Source organism: Electrona antarctica (genome assembly GCF_951216825.1).
Source record: "Electrona antarctica genome assembly, chromosome: 2".
In the NCBI taxonomy this organism is placed as follows: Eukaryota; Metazoa; Chordata; class Actinopteri; order Myctophiformes; family Myctophidae; genus Electrona; species Electrona antarctica.
Genome location: NC_136807.1, coordinates 11610023 through 11624494, shown reverse-complemented (window position 1 = coordinate 11624494; position 14472 = coordinate 11610023). Strand labels below are relative to the sequence as shown.

Sequence of the window (14472 nt, the reverse complement as noted above, 5' to 3'; positions counted from 1 at the left end):
CTGATGTGGTGAATAACCCATTTGGACCTGAGGACCATTCTACAAATGCCTTCTAAATCCTGACCGTTTTCTGAAAAACCTCATGTTGTTTCTATATCAGTCGTTGTCAAACATTTTCATGTCAAGGACCCCCAAAAATATATGTATTTGGCCGTCAACCCCCATCTGATATGTTGTTCCAAGGATCCCCCACCAGAAGCAAAGATTTGAGTTAAAAACGTTCACCCTGAAAGAATATATCCAAACATTTGGGCCACATTTTCACGATTTTTCAAAAAAACATCAGACCTGCAAGCTCGTAGCGCGGCACTCGGTGCCGCGCTATGACCTTGTAGATCTGCTATTTTTCAATAGCTAAAGTATAACATAATGCTTAAAACAACCAAAAAGGGTTCCCTTCCCGCCCTGAATGGGATAAAGTCTGGAAAGAGAGCTGGTAGTGGAACAGACGGAGGTCTCTAGAGGCGTACGCTGCCTGCTGGCCTCACTCGGAGCAGGCTAGTAAAGTAAGCTAGACTTGTCTGAGGTGTTCCATATGTGGATGAAGGTCCAAACAGTTCCACCGGAGTGTAGACAACATTGCTTATTCTGGCCCAAGTGCTTTGGTTTGGTCCGTTTGTTGTAAATTCTTCAAATGGCACGCTGCAGCAGAAGGATCTTTTGCACGGCGTTTTGCACAGTCCTCCTGTGCTTGTTTCAGATTGTCTTCTGTCGGGGTGCCGTGGCGCACGTCGATTCTAAATGCCAGTTCACAAATGCTTACTCAGAATTTCAGTAAATATGAGTACTTCAGTAATGTACTTTCCAGTTTTTTGTTTTCACAGAAAAACGTTTTTGTCACTTAACTTTTATTTGTGCATGACATGTATGAAAATGCATTTACAGGACAACAAATAATGCACAAAGGTGTGTGTGTGTCAGACAGTGGAGGGTGGGTGGGTTAAAGAAATGAAAACACCACAAAAAAGAAAATATGTGCCCTTGTGAATGAGGTCCACTTTTGACTGTTCTATATGCACACAGAATTACTCTTCCTACTTCCGGGCCACTTCCCTACTTCACAGGTGTTACCGATGATACTAATTAAGGCTCTGTTCCATTTAGTGTGCAGTGGTTCTCAAACATTTAAATTTTCATGGACCCCCATAACTCTGAGTGTACCATTTGTACACTCTCAGAGTCACAGACCTGTACAGAGCCATTTGGAACCCTCTCAGAGTCTCAGACCTGTACAGGGCCATTTGGAACCCTCTCAGAGTCTCAGACCTGTACAGGGCCATTTGGAACCCTCTCAGAGTCTCAGACCTGTACAGGGCCATTTGGAACCCACTCAAGGACACTTCGGTCTCATTCACACCTAATACTTCGGTAGACTCGATGTGAATGGGCGGAGAAGTTGGGATTCTTGCATATTTAATTTGCTGCGGTTTGCCAGTTTGTCCATCCGCAGCAATTGGAAACGCAGCAGGGAACTTCATCAATGTGTTCCATTCATAAACTACAGTGAAATCTATGGTGTTCAAATAATACTTGGGAGTAATAGTTAGGACGTAAAATTAGGGTAACGTGTGTCAGGGACTAGACGTCTCTCACTCTTGTGTGCACACGCACGCGTGTGTGTGTGTGCACTCACTGTTCTTTTGGGCATGTGGAGGCACAGCGCAGACAGCAGCACAAAATTAATCCGACCTCCGTTTACAAGTTTATCGACATGAAGAAAGTTCCCACTCCCTCCCCACACAGTGACAGCAGTGACAACACTCCATGTTTACGCACAGACGGACTGAATATTCTGTACACTACAGTAGCAATTGATTAATGTAGTCTCCTACTCTCCTTATTTGCCCACATCCATCCACGGTTAAACGGGACATCTTTGTGCTGCGTAAAATGAATATCCCTTCTCTGTCTCCAACTGTGTTTAGCTTCATTTCCTTTTATTTGCTGCGGATTGCATTTCCACCTGCACCGAATCTAAAATCAAATGCGATTGGAAGTGACGCGAAACCCCCGTTTTTTTGGCGGAGTAGAATGCGGTTCTTTGATGCGCATTAGGATTCGAATGAGGCTTCACACCTGCCAAGCGAAGCGCACTTTCTGACAATGTGCAGCAGGATTCGTTTTAATCGCAGTAAAGCTTTACGTGGCGACCTTGGAGACCCACTGGTGGTGTTTTCCAGTGAGCCAACGTGCACAATGTCAGTCTCTGTTTGACCGGAATGGAACAGCGCCTTCATTAGTATCATCTTTAACACCTGTGAAGGAAATAGGGAAGTGGCGTGTATGCATATTATAATAGCCCATTGTGTTTGTGTATGTGTGAGCGTCTCTCTCTCTCTCCCTGTTTTGTCCTTTGTGATAACCCAGTGCATCTGTGCTGCAGGGTGCTGCGCTGCGCGGTGTGAGCTTTTTTTTTTCAGAATCGTACTCGCACCCTCCAGGAGTAGTTGGTGAGGACCTTGTTCTTTTTCTTCACGATACAGGTGTAGGTGCCCTCGTTGATGGCGTTGGCCACGATGCTGATGTGGTTGTCCTTCAGCAAGATGTACCCGGGATGGGAGTACTCCAGCAGCTCTCCGTCCTTGTACCAGCTGGGGGGGGGACATACATACAATATACAATGGCACTCGGTTAAACCAGTGGTTCCCAAACTTTTTCATGTCATGGACCCACAAATTGACAATGAATTAGCCCGCGGACCCCCCCCCCCCCCCCCCCCCCCCCCGGCTCTAGCAGTGATTCTCCGTAAAACCGTAAAATTTCAAGGATCCCCAGTTTGACATGCATATTAGTCTACAGACCCCCATTTAATGGCATTTCTATCTATGGGACCCCAATTTATATTGTGAAATCAATGTTAATTTAACTCAGAGTTACAGACCCATAAGGGTCCATTTGGTTCCAAACTATAATTTAGCTGGGGACCCCCTGGAACTCCCTGAAGGACCCCTGGGGGTCCCCGGACCCCACTTTGGGAACCCCTGGGTTAAACACTTTCAACCTGGTGTCCATATTATAGGTAACATTTTCCAAAATGGCAAAAGTAGCAGATCGACGAGTCGCCATGGGCCGCTGATCTGCGGATTTCCGCTGCGAGACACCATCTTACGGCAAAGTATAAAATGGGACTTAAGGCACCACTTCACCACCATCTTCATATAATTGGTCCCCACCAATGTTAATGATAAAATACAGCCATTATTTTCTACTCAGTCTGTCTCATAGGAGGACCGTGGGCAGTTCAGAAACCTGTCTTCCAGTGACATCATCGTTGGGCAATATATTTAGATTTTTATTATCGTAAGAGGACGATGGCTTCCATTTTCGAATTGCAACTTTTCAGGAATAGAAAGCCTGCAGTTTCTATTGGCTTGGATTACCCATCGATGATGTCACTGGTGGACGGGTTTCTGAACTGCCCACAGCCTTCCTATGAGACACAGGCTGAGTAGGACAAAATGGTGCTATTTTATCATGATCATTACTTAGTGTCACTAAATCTTATCTTTAATCTTCATATAATTGGTCCTCACTAAGTTAGTGAGGACCAATTATATGAAGATTAAAGATGCTCCGATCGATCGACCACCGATTGTCATCGGCTGATATTGACTCGGAACAGTGATCAATTTACCTGATCTATCAGTCAATCAGACAGGCCTAAACATTCTCTCCTTCCTCCCCACACACACACACACACACACACACACACAGGAACAGTGTTGATGTGGGTTTTGACATCTAATCATTTTGGAAATATTAAAATGTTCCCCTTACGCACAAGACAGGCATCCAGTATGGGCCGATCGAGAGAAAAACAATCAGTGATCGGGATTTGTCCCAAAGAAACCTGATCGGAGCACCTAAGTTGAAAAGTGGTGAAGTGGTCCATTAACCCATTTTGACCTGAGATCAGATTCAAAAAATGTCTTCTACATCCTGACAGTTTTCTGAAAAAGCTATGTTTCTATGTCAGTCGTTCTTCAATTTTTCAAAAATAGCAGATCTACAAGCTCGTAGCGCGCCACCGAGTGGCGCGCTACGAGCTTGTAGATCTGCTATTTTTCAATAGCTAAAGCATAACATAATGCTAACGCCAAAATGGGTTAAGTGGACAAATGAAATCAGCACAGTCAGGTTGGGTGTAAAGGCATGTGATGTGATGTGATGGAACTCACTATATTTTGCCTTTCTTTGACGCTATTTTCTTCCCACAGCGGAACGTGAGCTTCTTGCCCTCAGCCACCAGCTTGTGTTTGGTCCGCGGGGCAGCGGCCGTGGGCACCACGGTGGGGAAGGGGAATTCTAAAAAGCGAGGACAAAGAAGGTCAAATATCGAGTACTTCCCCTGCAACGCCAGACCACGCACTAGTCCTACTCCTTTGTCATGGTCATGTTTTTTTTCTTCTTTTTTTCCCCCACAGTCGTGGTTTGTGTTGGTTGGGGTGATCTTTTTTTTCTTTGAGAACTGTCACCATAACTTTTCCACACACACATCTACATTGAGAGCCCACGCAAAACTGCCCAAAAATCACTTTCACCTAGAAAATCCATTCACATTTTTGAGTGGTGTAAACCACTCCTACAACTGGCTTTTTTGTGCAGAAAAAATGAGCATGGTTGCTATGTTCAAAATAATTTCTGACGTAATTAAATCACACCCGGGTGAACTGGATGACCGTAGCAATTTTTTCTGCACAAAAAAAGCCAGTTGTGAAATCACATCCGGGTGTGATTTAATTACGTCAGATCAGAGCTGATCAGGCTATATAATACCTTACCTTATATAATACCTCACGTCACATCGGACAAAAACTCCAACTGAATCAACTTCATGGTCACAAATCATCACATCAGAAGACGACCCTACCAGAATCAGACCCAAAGGCCATTCAGTCTAGGAAACTGGTCACTCAGTTCACCCGGGTGTGATTTCATTACGTCAGACATTACGTCAGACCACAGCTGATCATGCTATATAAAACCTTACACCACTCAGTTCACACGGGTGTGATTTTTTTTATAATTCAGCTGACTGTGGAGACACATGCTGGAACTTTTTACTTTGAAATGTTTTATAGTTTCTGAGTTATTTAATTTAAACGCCAAATGCATTCTCAATGGTGAAAACACAAACTTTGGCACCACGTATTAAAATACAAATCACACCCGTGTGAACTGAGTGGTGTAAGGTCTTATATAGCCTGATCAGCTGTGGTCTGACGTAATGAAATCACACCCGGGTGAACTGGGTGACCGTAGCAACCGTGCTCATTTTTTGAGCACAGACAGACTAACAAAGCCAGTTGTAGGAGTGGTTTACACCACTCAAAAAATGAAAATCATTGTCTTGATTTTTTTTTATTAAAAAAATAATAATACAAAAAAAATATATATATATATATATATTTTCAAAGACGTCCACAGACGTCTTGGGCTCTGCCCGTGCGGTAATACCAAAGACGTCCACAGACGTCTTGGGCACAAAATGTGTTTTAACATACTTTTGATGACCTGCAATTAATATTGCATACAAACGGTCAACATTCCTGTACATCCCCCACTCTCCCAACCTTAGACCTTCTGGTGTTGTGGGCTTGTCTTATCAGTGTTTAGCTGTTCTGAGGAAGCGCCGACAGGCACGGCCTCGCGGTCAGCTGAAAAGTGCACTCGAAAATAGAAGGGGAGACGAGAAAAAAAACAGTCGCTCTCGTTAATGCCGCAAAAATCCAATTTGACCTTCTGCGTCTCTAACCCTCAAGCCACAGTCTGAAATTCCAGCGGTTTGGAGTCACTCAGGAATTTTTCCACAGCCGAAACAACGTCTCCCAATCAGCAATGAGGAACAGATTACCCGGAGCCAGGAATCATATCGTCTCGCCTCTATCCACAGTTCCACACTGTCCCTAGTTGTTACAGACCAAGGGGGGAGAAAACAAAACGGAGGAACCCACAACAATCTTATGTGCTGTGATGGTTTAGGAGGAGCCATTTCCTGTTGTGCAACCAGAGACCTCAGGACTGATGTATTTTTAATGCAAGTCTATGAAAGGAGTACAGCTGTTGAGCGCTGCCACAGACTCGCTAATTTATTGAACGCGCTGCTGCTAATGCGTTAAGCAGCGCACGTCCAGGTGCAAAGCGCAGACAGGTTGCAGCAGTTTGCGTTTTGTTGTGTTTCCGTGCCTTAACACAAATTGCCTCTCTGCGGACGCCGGAGATTTCGGAGCCTAAATAACTCTTCCTGAATTAGTTTTCCCCCCAGTGGCAAGTGCTGCTAATGGGTTTCTAGAATCAGATGTTTGAAAAGCCCCCACCACGGCTCCACATGGCTGGACCTGCTGGCTCCCGTTGCTCTGTTGGCAAACGGTACACACACACAGCGGCTCCTCGGCAGCAGACGATGGAGCGTAATCTTTTTTTCCTCTGGACTACTACTCGCTCCGTCTCTTACCGTAACAAAAGTCACAGCTGGAGGGGCAGTGCTTCTGCATGAGCTTGCGCTTGCTGTCGCAATAGCCTTTCCTCGCCCAGGCGGGACAGATAAATAAACGGTCCAAACATCCTGTAGGAGAGAGAGAATACGGAGCAAAGAAGGAGGGAGGGATCATGAGAGAGGGATCAGAGAGGTAGCTTTCGCCCCCCCGGCGCTGCGCGGAAATCTAGACGGATAATCCGCTCTTGCTAATGAGAATGACTCAACAACACACGTACTAATGATGACTCAGTGTCTACTATATTCAATAATGCCACGTTGGCTTTCAGAAGCAACTTGGAACCGATGCCAGACCTACCGCGTGGTCTCCATCCAAAGTTCCTAATCTAGGTTGTTTGGATTCCAAATGAGTCACGGCGGTTTTATACAGTACTCACAATGTTCTTTTTTATTTTTCAATTTACGTTTTATTGAATTTTAATCAAACATACATGTAAACGAAACGACTGACAATTGACAATACATACAACCCAAAACAAGACAATATACGTACAATACACACAAGGGGAGATATCTGCCTCTCTTCTCTATTGATGATCATAATACATCAAATACCTCAAACAGGTGCATATACAGGTTAAACTGAATTTATACAAAATCAGGTCTTATGGTAGAAACATGAGTAATCGATCTAAACCAGTTATCTGTGAAGACTTCAACTTGACCTCTAAAGCTGAATGTAATTGTACTCACAATGTTCTAAGTCTAAGAATAGGTGTTAATGCAGAGTTGCAGACTGCATTCTAGGGTGAGAGAAACAAAATCATGCAGAAACAAATTTACATCCGAGAGATGAGCGTCTCTCTCGCATTGGAATTCTTGACATACCATAGAGTCGGTGCAAGCCCCACACTTCGTCCTGTGAGATTATCTTGCGCCCTGTCAAAGTTGCATTCAGGTGCATTATAGCGTTGGGGTTCAGAGAGTGCATGAGTCCCAGAACGTGACCGATCTCATGTGCTGCCACGTGGACCAGGTCAGTCAGCCAAACTCCTGCACAAAGATGCCATCGATTACTTTGCATGTTGGACACTGTGCCCCTCTCTCACAAACACCCTTTTATGCTAGCCTGGTGCGGCCAGACTCATAGCGAGGATTCACTGACGCTTCCTCCCAGCCCCAGGAAGCTATGAGTCTGGCCGCGCCAGGCTACTTTTTTGCAAGACTGTGTTCACAAGTCAAGTATATTTCGTGTCAGTAAACATAAAATAATAAAAAGCAAGGCTTTTGCACACCTACAGGCGACAGGTGCGTAGGAGAGGGTACGGTGCCCAACAATGAAAAAGGAAAAAAGCACCCGCACACTGTCTTCAAATGCAGTGAACCAACTTTTAATAGGGAAACAGCAACGTTTCGGCCTATGCGGCCTTCATCAGGCTACTGTTTCCGTATTAAAAGTTGGTTCACTGCATTTGAAGACAGTGTGCGGGTGTCAGTAAACATGAAACAGAAAGATTGACGCAAAGGTACAGGCCTTTCTTCCAGCTGAAGCGCATGTTTCCCAGAACCCAGTACTCATGGTCATCAAAGTGGATCTCCCCCGTCGAGGGAAAGAAGGCGTGGGCCAGCTCTCCAGTGATGCCGTCGAAACAGTGGTGCAGGTAGGACTGCAGACAGTCTGTGTGGTTGATGGGATAGAAGCCTGCACCAGGAGAGAATTGAGAGAGAGCAGGGACAAATTAGCCATTGGGCCAGTGGGGCCGTGACCCAGGGGCCCTTGGGTCTCAGGGGCCCTTCAGAGAAATTGAACCGTCAGGTACTAGGTTTGACACCCTGAAATGGGCTCCTGGGGCCCTTCATTGGCGATTTATTTGGTTAAATTTAGGTCAAAAAGGTGATAAAAACACTGAAAAACATAAACATGTCGCACTCACGGGTGCTATGGGGGCCCTGCAAAGATTACCGGCCCAGGGGCCCTCGTGGGGGTTAATCCGTCCCAGAGAGAGAGAGACAGGGAGAAGGACAGGCATGTATATCTCAGAGCCAAGGAGGGAAATCCTCACTCCAGCCATTCTGTTTTGCATACAGTACAACTGGGACATGATGAATTATGGAAACGTTTTCAACAAACCCCACACACAAGGATGGATGACAACCATTTTTCTCACTTGCAACTGAGAATTTACGCAGCAACAAGAATCCCAGACCCTGGGTCCGTCTCCCAACGGAATGGACAAGGCTTGATTTACTTACTTACTACACCATGGTCAGACATGCGTGAAAGATATTCAGCTTTTTTTTTTCCTTTTAAAAAAAACAAACATTTTATTAAACACACTGAATATCAAATTAGCCATAGCGTAAAGATACTAAAAGTAAAAAAAGAAGGGGGGGGGGGGAGCCAAATAAAAGTGTTGACAGGTTTGGCGTTACACACGCGGGTCGCCTTGCCTATGAACACAGAGAGAAAAGCAAGTAATGACAAAAGCAGAAGGCCCAGAACTATGCACCGGGGAACATCTGTTTGTGACAGAACATGCCGTGTGCCCACCTATCTTAATGTTTGTGACAGAACATGCCTAGTGCCCACCTATCTTAATGTCTGCGTCCTGGTCAGCTGGCACCTCCCTGAAGCTGAAAGGCGATACGTCGCTCCACATGCTGAACGCCTTGGCGATGCCCTTGCGCGTGTCACTGGCATTCATCAAGTTTGTCGGAAAAGAGAGAAGCCTGTGTAGAAACGAGAGCGTCAATCGAATATACATTACAAACCATTTATCTCCAGAAAGAAAAACAATGGATAATACTAATAATCAGACAGGCCCTAGATTAGAAGCAAGAGGGATCCCCACCAATGTTCTGATATACTGTTAACCTCAGCATTACTAATAATCTAGGATCGCTCTCAGGTGTATTTATTTTCCTTTGGACATTTTATGGCACTACACCCCCTTTTTCTCCCAAGCTTTTCCTCACGTGTGCTGTGTATTCCCTGTCACTGCTAAGCTGTACAGTTGGTCACACGTGAGGCTTCACCTGACAGTGAGGAGTTTCACCAGGAGGACTTGATGCATGAGTAGGAACACACTATTCCTCCCAGTTCTCCCTGCTGAACAGGCACACTGACCCAGCTGTAGCCAGGCGTCACTAATGCAGTGCAAGAGATCACCCTCCCCAACCAGCTTCCCTGCCTGCAAACACGGGCAATTGTGTTTCGTAGGCGTGCCCGTTCAAGCCGACTTTAGGACGGTACCCGCCCCCCCGAACCTCAAATGACGTCACATTGTAGGCTCTACAGAGCCAAACCGACTTTTATTCGGCTCTAAAATAGGAGTATGAATCGGCCCTTAGTCTCCACGTTGGTGGCTAGAAACTTCACTCCTGCACCACCCAGCTGCTCCATTTTACGGTACTATTTGCATGTTGCCTTATTGCTTTAGATCAATTTTGGCACCGTTAGTCTGACTCTAGGATGAGGATTTGACATAAAATGGACAGGCAATCTTTGTACTTGTATGTGAGCTTGAACTTGTCCCATTTGAGTTGCTCCGGGGTGAGGGTGTAGCGCTTGTTCCTGGATAGATGGAGCACTTGCGAGCGGGCGTCTTTCCGGATCCCAATGAGCAACACACTGGTGTGAGCTTCTTCCTTGGACAAATAAAAATCTTTGATTAACCACCTGACACACGATCCAAGCGTCCTGCTGGCCACCACAGGAAAAGAACACTCAGGAGAGGCACGCGACAGGACACAGACAGTATTGTTCAGTTGGTGGTGAAAGAGCTTCTTTATGGGCTGAACTAAACCAGACTGAACCTTAAGGGCCCTGCTTGGGTTTCGTTCTGAAGACAATACACTCTGGCACCGTGATTTTAGCTGTAATTAGCTTCAAACAAAAGCAATATGGTATACCGGTAATGTTGAATTGCCACATTTTAGACGCTTTGAGAGATTTTGACATGTCTCGTGAACATCAAGGTCTGCTGTGATTTTACTGTTACTACTGCACATAACTCTGCTGTTATTTCAGCGCCTTGCATGTGAATGTTACGTATTACATTTTCATGCAAGAGCATTCCATCTCATGGAAAAAGGAAGCGGTCAGCAGTAAAAAGCGCTTTCCAAACGTTAAGTATGATACATTTTGCAGATAGATTGTGTCTGATGTCCCTTCGGGGAGGGGCAAAAAAAGACTCCCCAAATAATAACACCTGGGTTCTATTCTCGTTTTACAGCTTTGAAAGTCTGAATATGGGTAGTTTTTTGTTTTAGTGCTATCGTAAATATGCTGTGACTGGGCAAGTTACACTGTAGGTCGGTTTGGTTTGGCTGCAATATACCGTAATATCACTTGTCCCAGTTGATTCTTTTTTTTTATATTTATGGAAAAATAACTGATAAATGCACGAGTTCACCGACTTCAAACTGAAGTGTGATTCTGACCTTGGAGGATTCCAAACAGAAATACTCACAAAATACATTTTATAAAGTAATAATGACCTGTTTTTGTTATACATTTTATTTTTGCCAAGAGAGTTAACCCATTCTGAACAGGCATTCTGAACGTGTTTTAAGCATTATGTTATGCTTTAGCTGTTGAAAAATAGCAGATCTACAAGCTTGTAGGTCTGCTATTTTTGAAAAATCGTGAAAATGTGGCGCAAATCTTTATATATATTCTTTGAGTGAACGTTTTTAACTCAAATCTTTTCTTCTGAGGGGTTCCTGGAATAACATCTTTTCAGATGGGGGTCGGCGGCCAAATACATATAATTTTGGGGGTCCATGACATGGAATATTGAGCACCACTGATACAGAAACATAGGTTTTTCAGAAAACTGTCATGATTTAGAAGACATTTTTTTAATTTCGACGTCAGGCCTAAATGGGTTAAGGCTTTCCTCGGTTCCTGATAACAGAGCCAAGGAGGTGCACATTAAGCCAGACGTTTATTACTCCTGAAACTGGAGAAGGCATTCTGTGCTCCTTCAACTACACGGAGGCTGCCCATGTACGCTAAATCTTAATCCTTTGAAGGTATTCATGTTGTTTTAAGCTTTTACCTTTGGCACACACAATGCTTCTGCAGTTTCTTGTTTGGCAAACATTGAAGAAGGAAGGCATATTTATCATTATCAAGTCTACCCCCCATTCACTCTACATGATCTAACCCCAGGATTAATTTGCCCGCATAACCATTTACCTCCTGAAATCACCACACGGAACAAGGCAGGTGTGGACTAAAGACTATTCTACACTTGGGTTCCATTTGAACACTGAGTTAAATTGACACTCTGGAATTGACTTTGTAGCCTTGCCGAGCCATGAGGCCCATAGGGCAGGAGCCTATCTCCTGTTTCTGTAGCGTGAGGCAGCTTGATGTACAAGTACACCCCCTGGACATGACGCTAGTATGTTGCATGAACTTACCCCCAACCCAACCCTTGAGTGCCAAGCAGGGAGGCACTGGGTCACATTTTGTAGTCTTTGGTAGTTTGGTATGACCCGGCTGGGGATTTCATTAAACCCCAACCTCCCAGTCCCAGGGCGGACACTCAACCACAAGGCCACTGATCTGGTAATTTAATACTTTGTATTGGTGATGAGTAATGATGGATTTTTTTGCTCTACTAACTGTATAGTTCAATATTTTATACAATAGCCTAATTGAATTCCCAAAAGCCAAAACGACTTATCCTCAGTGTTGCTGAGTGAGTCTGTAAGATCAGAATGCAATTAAAACATTGTTTTAAACGTTAAACTTTGTTTTACTTAACTTAAGACCTGGAGATCGTGATCAATGCCATTTGGCTATTCTGAGTGGCCAAACAGCATTGACCACGCCGCCAGGTCTTAAGTTAAGTAATAAGACCTGGTACTTAAGACACGCATAATACTGCCCACAGTGATTTAAATGCATAACATAAAACTAGTTTTCATTGTTTTGCAAAACAATTGCCATGGGGGGACAGATGCAGTGCCCATCTGTGTCACCTGCGGATGTTTATAATAATGTATACAATAGGAAATGAAACCTAGACAACGCCTGCATGGATAATAAGGGATGTCTGGCCCTGAAGGGACTGGTCCTCAGCTGTGTTATCTTGCACAGTCCTCTTATTTGTAACTCTGAGAGCACATACTCGGACTCGGATAAATAAACACATTTTATACTGTTTATGTGGCTATAAAGCATCTTGTTGGTTTGCATTTGAGATGGAAACACGGGCTCTCTGACTGTTCAGATAGGCTAATCTTCATTCACATTTAATTTAAATGAAAGTGCAGGTGCATGGTAGGTAGCCTACACGTGTAAGGTTTAAACTTCAATAATAAGTAACCACTCAATCTCCCAACACATGTCTTTCTTGAGCCTATACTTTACCTGCAGGCTGTTATGTGTGCGGGCGTGCGTGTGCGTGTGTGACTGTGTCTGAAAAAAAATGACAACCCCATGCATCCCATTAACTTCACAAGCCCTTTGTTAATAACATCAAGGAGGGATTTTTATTTTAAATTTAAATAAGCTTTCGAAGTTTCGATCCATACGGTCTTCTATTTCGTTGCCTGTAGATAAATGCATCGATTCTGTTCTAGTGTGGAACATAATTAATTATGATCTTATAATATTATCGCACTGTAGTCTACAGTACACAAACAATAAAACAGACAATTGTAACCCCCACTCCACACACACACACACACACACACACAGTGGTCAAACCATACCTCCAGCCTCCAGGTAGGGAACGCTCCCGCGAACAGAACGCCGCCGCCGACTAGCACCATTATGAGTCCGAGGAGAACTCTCGGTAAACTTCTGACAGTCTGGTGCATGGTTGCGATCATATCATCACCCTCCAGAAAACAAAAAGCAATCCCTCAACGAAGAGCTAGACAGATGTACCATCTATTCCCGTGGTGGACATCAATATTCGTCCATTGTATATGCTTAAAAAATATATATATATTATTATTATATACACTGCAGTAGTTGTGATAAATAGAGACAGCAGCAGCGCAGTCCAGCCTGCGGACTGGGTTCAGACTTCAGAGTCAGACGTCTCGTCTGGCAGCTCTGTTCGCCCCTCGGCCGCCAGGGGCGCTGTTCCGCACCGTCTGCCATGTGCGGGTTTCACATTACTTCAGACGGGGCAGCATGGGGTCACAGTCATAGAAAGCAAAGGAAGTCTATGAAAAAAATATGGCACGACTTCTGTGTTTCTAATAAAATCTCAGCTTACTTAGAAAAAAAAGGAAGGTTTGCGGCCGGCTAGCCAACCGAGTTATTGAAATGGGTTATTGTAGAAGTTTCATATAGGCTATAATGTGTATTGCATAATGAATTAGGCTATTGTAGCTTTATATCCAACTTAAATACTGTAGTTCTGCTATAGTGCTGAATGTGTTCATTTGAGAATACATTATCTAATAGGCCTGCCTAGTTTATAGTTTTTTGTTGCTTTTTGAGTGGTGCAACCACTTCATTACACAGCTGTGTGTCCCTGGGTCTGTCCCTGTGTCTGTCTGTCCAACCACGAAAATAACTTGGTTGGTTTTCACCATTTCTCAACCGTTTCGGGCGCGGGGCGGCTTGCTGGAAATGGCCCGGGCCCCGGCCCCTGGGCGCATTCCTGGGGGTCTGGATGTTCCGGGGACCCCCCGGGGACCCCCACACGGTAACTGTCATTTCTCGACCGTTTCGGACGAGGGGCGGCTCACCGGAACTGGGCCAGCCCCCTGGCCGCATTCCTGGGGGTCTGGATGTTCCAGGGAACCCTGGGGACCCCGACACTGTAACTCTGTCATTTCTCGACCGTTTCGGACGAGGGGCAGCTCGCCGGAACCGGGCCAGCCCCCTGGGCGCATTTTTAGGGGTCTGGATGTTCCAGGGACCCCCACACAGTAACTCTGTCTTTTCTCGACCGTTTCGGGCGTGGGCGGCTTGCCGGTACCGGCCAGCCCCCTGGGTTAGGGGGCTGGTTCCTAGTGGTCTGGATGTTCCGGGGACCCCCCAGGGATCCCCACATGGTAAC

At 45.0% G+C, this 14472-nt stretch overlaps 1 protein-coding gene across 4 annotated transcripts; it reads right to left on the bottom strand.

Annotated features, from left to right (window-relative positions):
• Window positions 1-906: 906 nt before the first annotated feature.
• On the bottom strand, window positions 907-13392 carry mmp23ba (matrix metallopeptidase 23ba). 4 transcript variants are annotated; one of them, XR_013791759.1, is made up of 9 exons: window positions 13166-13392; window positions 9948-10084; window positions 9027-9166; window positions 7971-8138; window positions 7325-7489; window positions 6455-6565; window positions 4179-4305; window positions 1267-2591; window positions 907-1151 (listed from the first exon to the last, which is right to left on the bottom strand). XR_013791759.1 is itself a non-coding variant. In XM_079523048.1 (8 exons), the coding sequence occupies exons 1-8, from the start codon at window positions 13283-13285 to the stop codon at window positions 2417-2419; spliced, it is 1143 nt and encodes a 380-aa protein (XP_079379174.1). In that variant the 5' UTR covers window positions 13286-13392; the 3' UTR covers window positions 907-2416. The 4 variants fall into 4 exon arrangements, 1 of the variants encoding a protein (XP_079379174.1); XR_013791760.1 differs by having other exon boundaries at window positions 907-1188; window positions 1306-2591; XR_013791761.1 differs by having other exon boundaries at window positions 907-1210; window positions 1327-2591.
• Between the last annotated feature and the right edge of the window lie 1080 nt (window positions 13393-14472).

What these genes read in the sequence shown, in the direction of transcription:
- mmp23ba (XM_079523048.1), bottom strand. Translation starts at nt 13,285, where the DNA reads ATGATCGCAACCATGCACCAGACTGTCAGAAGTTTACCGAGAGTTCTC. An exon ending in AAGTTCAAGCTCACATACAA is followed by an intron (nt 9,167 to 9,947) that starts GTACAAAGATTG and finishes GTTTCTACACAG; the next exon opens with GCTTCTCTCTTTTCCGACAA. An exon ending in CAGCTGTGACTTTTGTTACG is followed by an intron (nt 4,306 to 6,454) that starts GTAAGAGACGGA and finishes CTCGCTTTTTAG; the next exon opens with AATTCCCCTTCCCCACCGTG.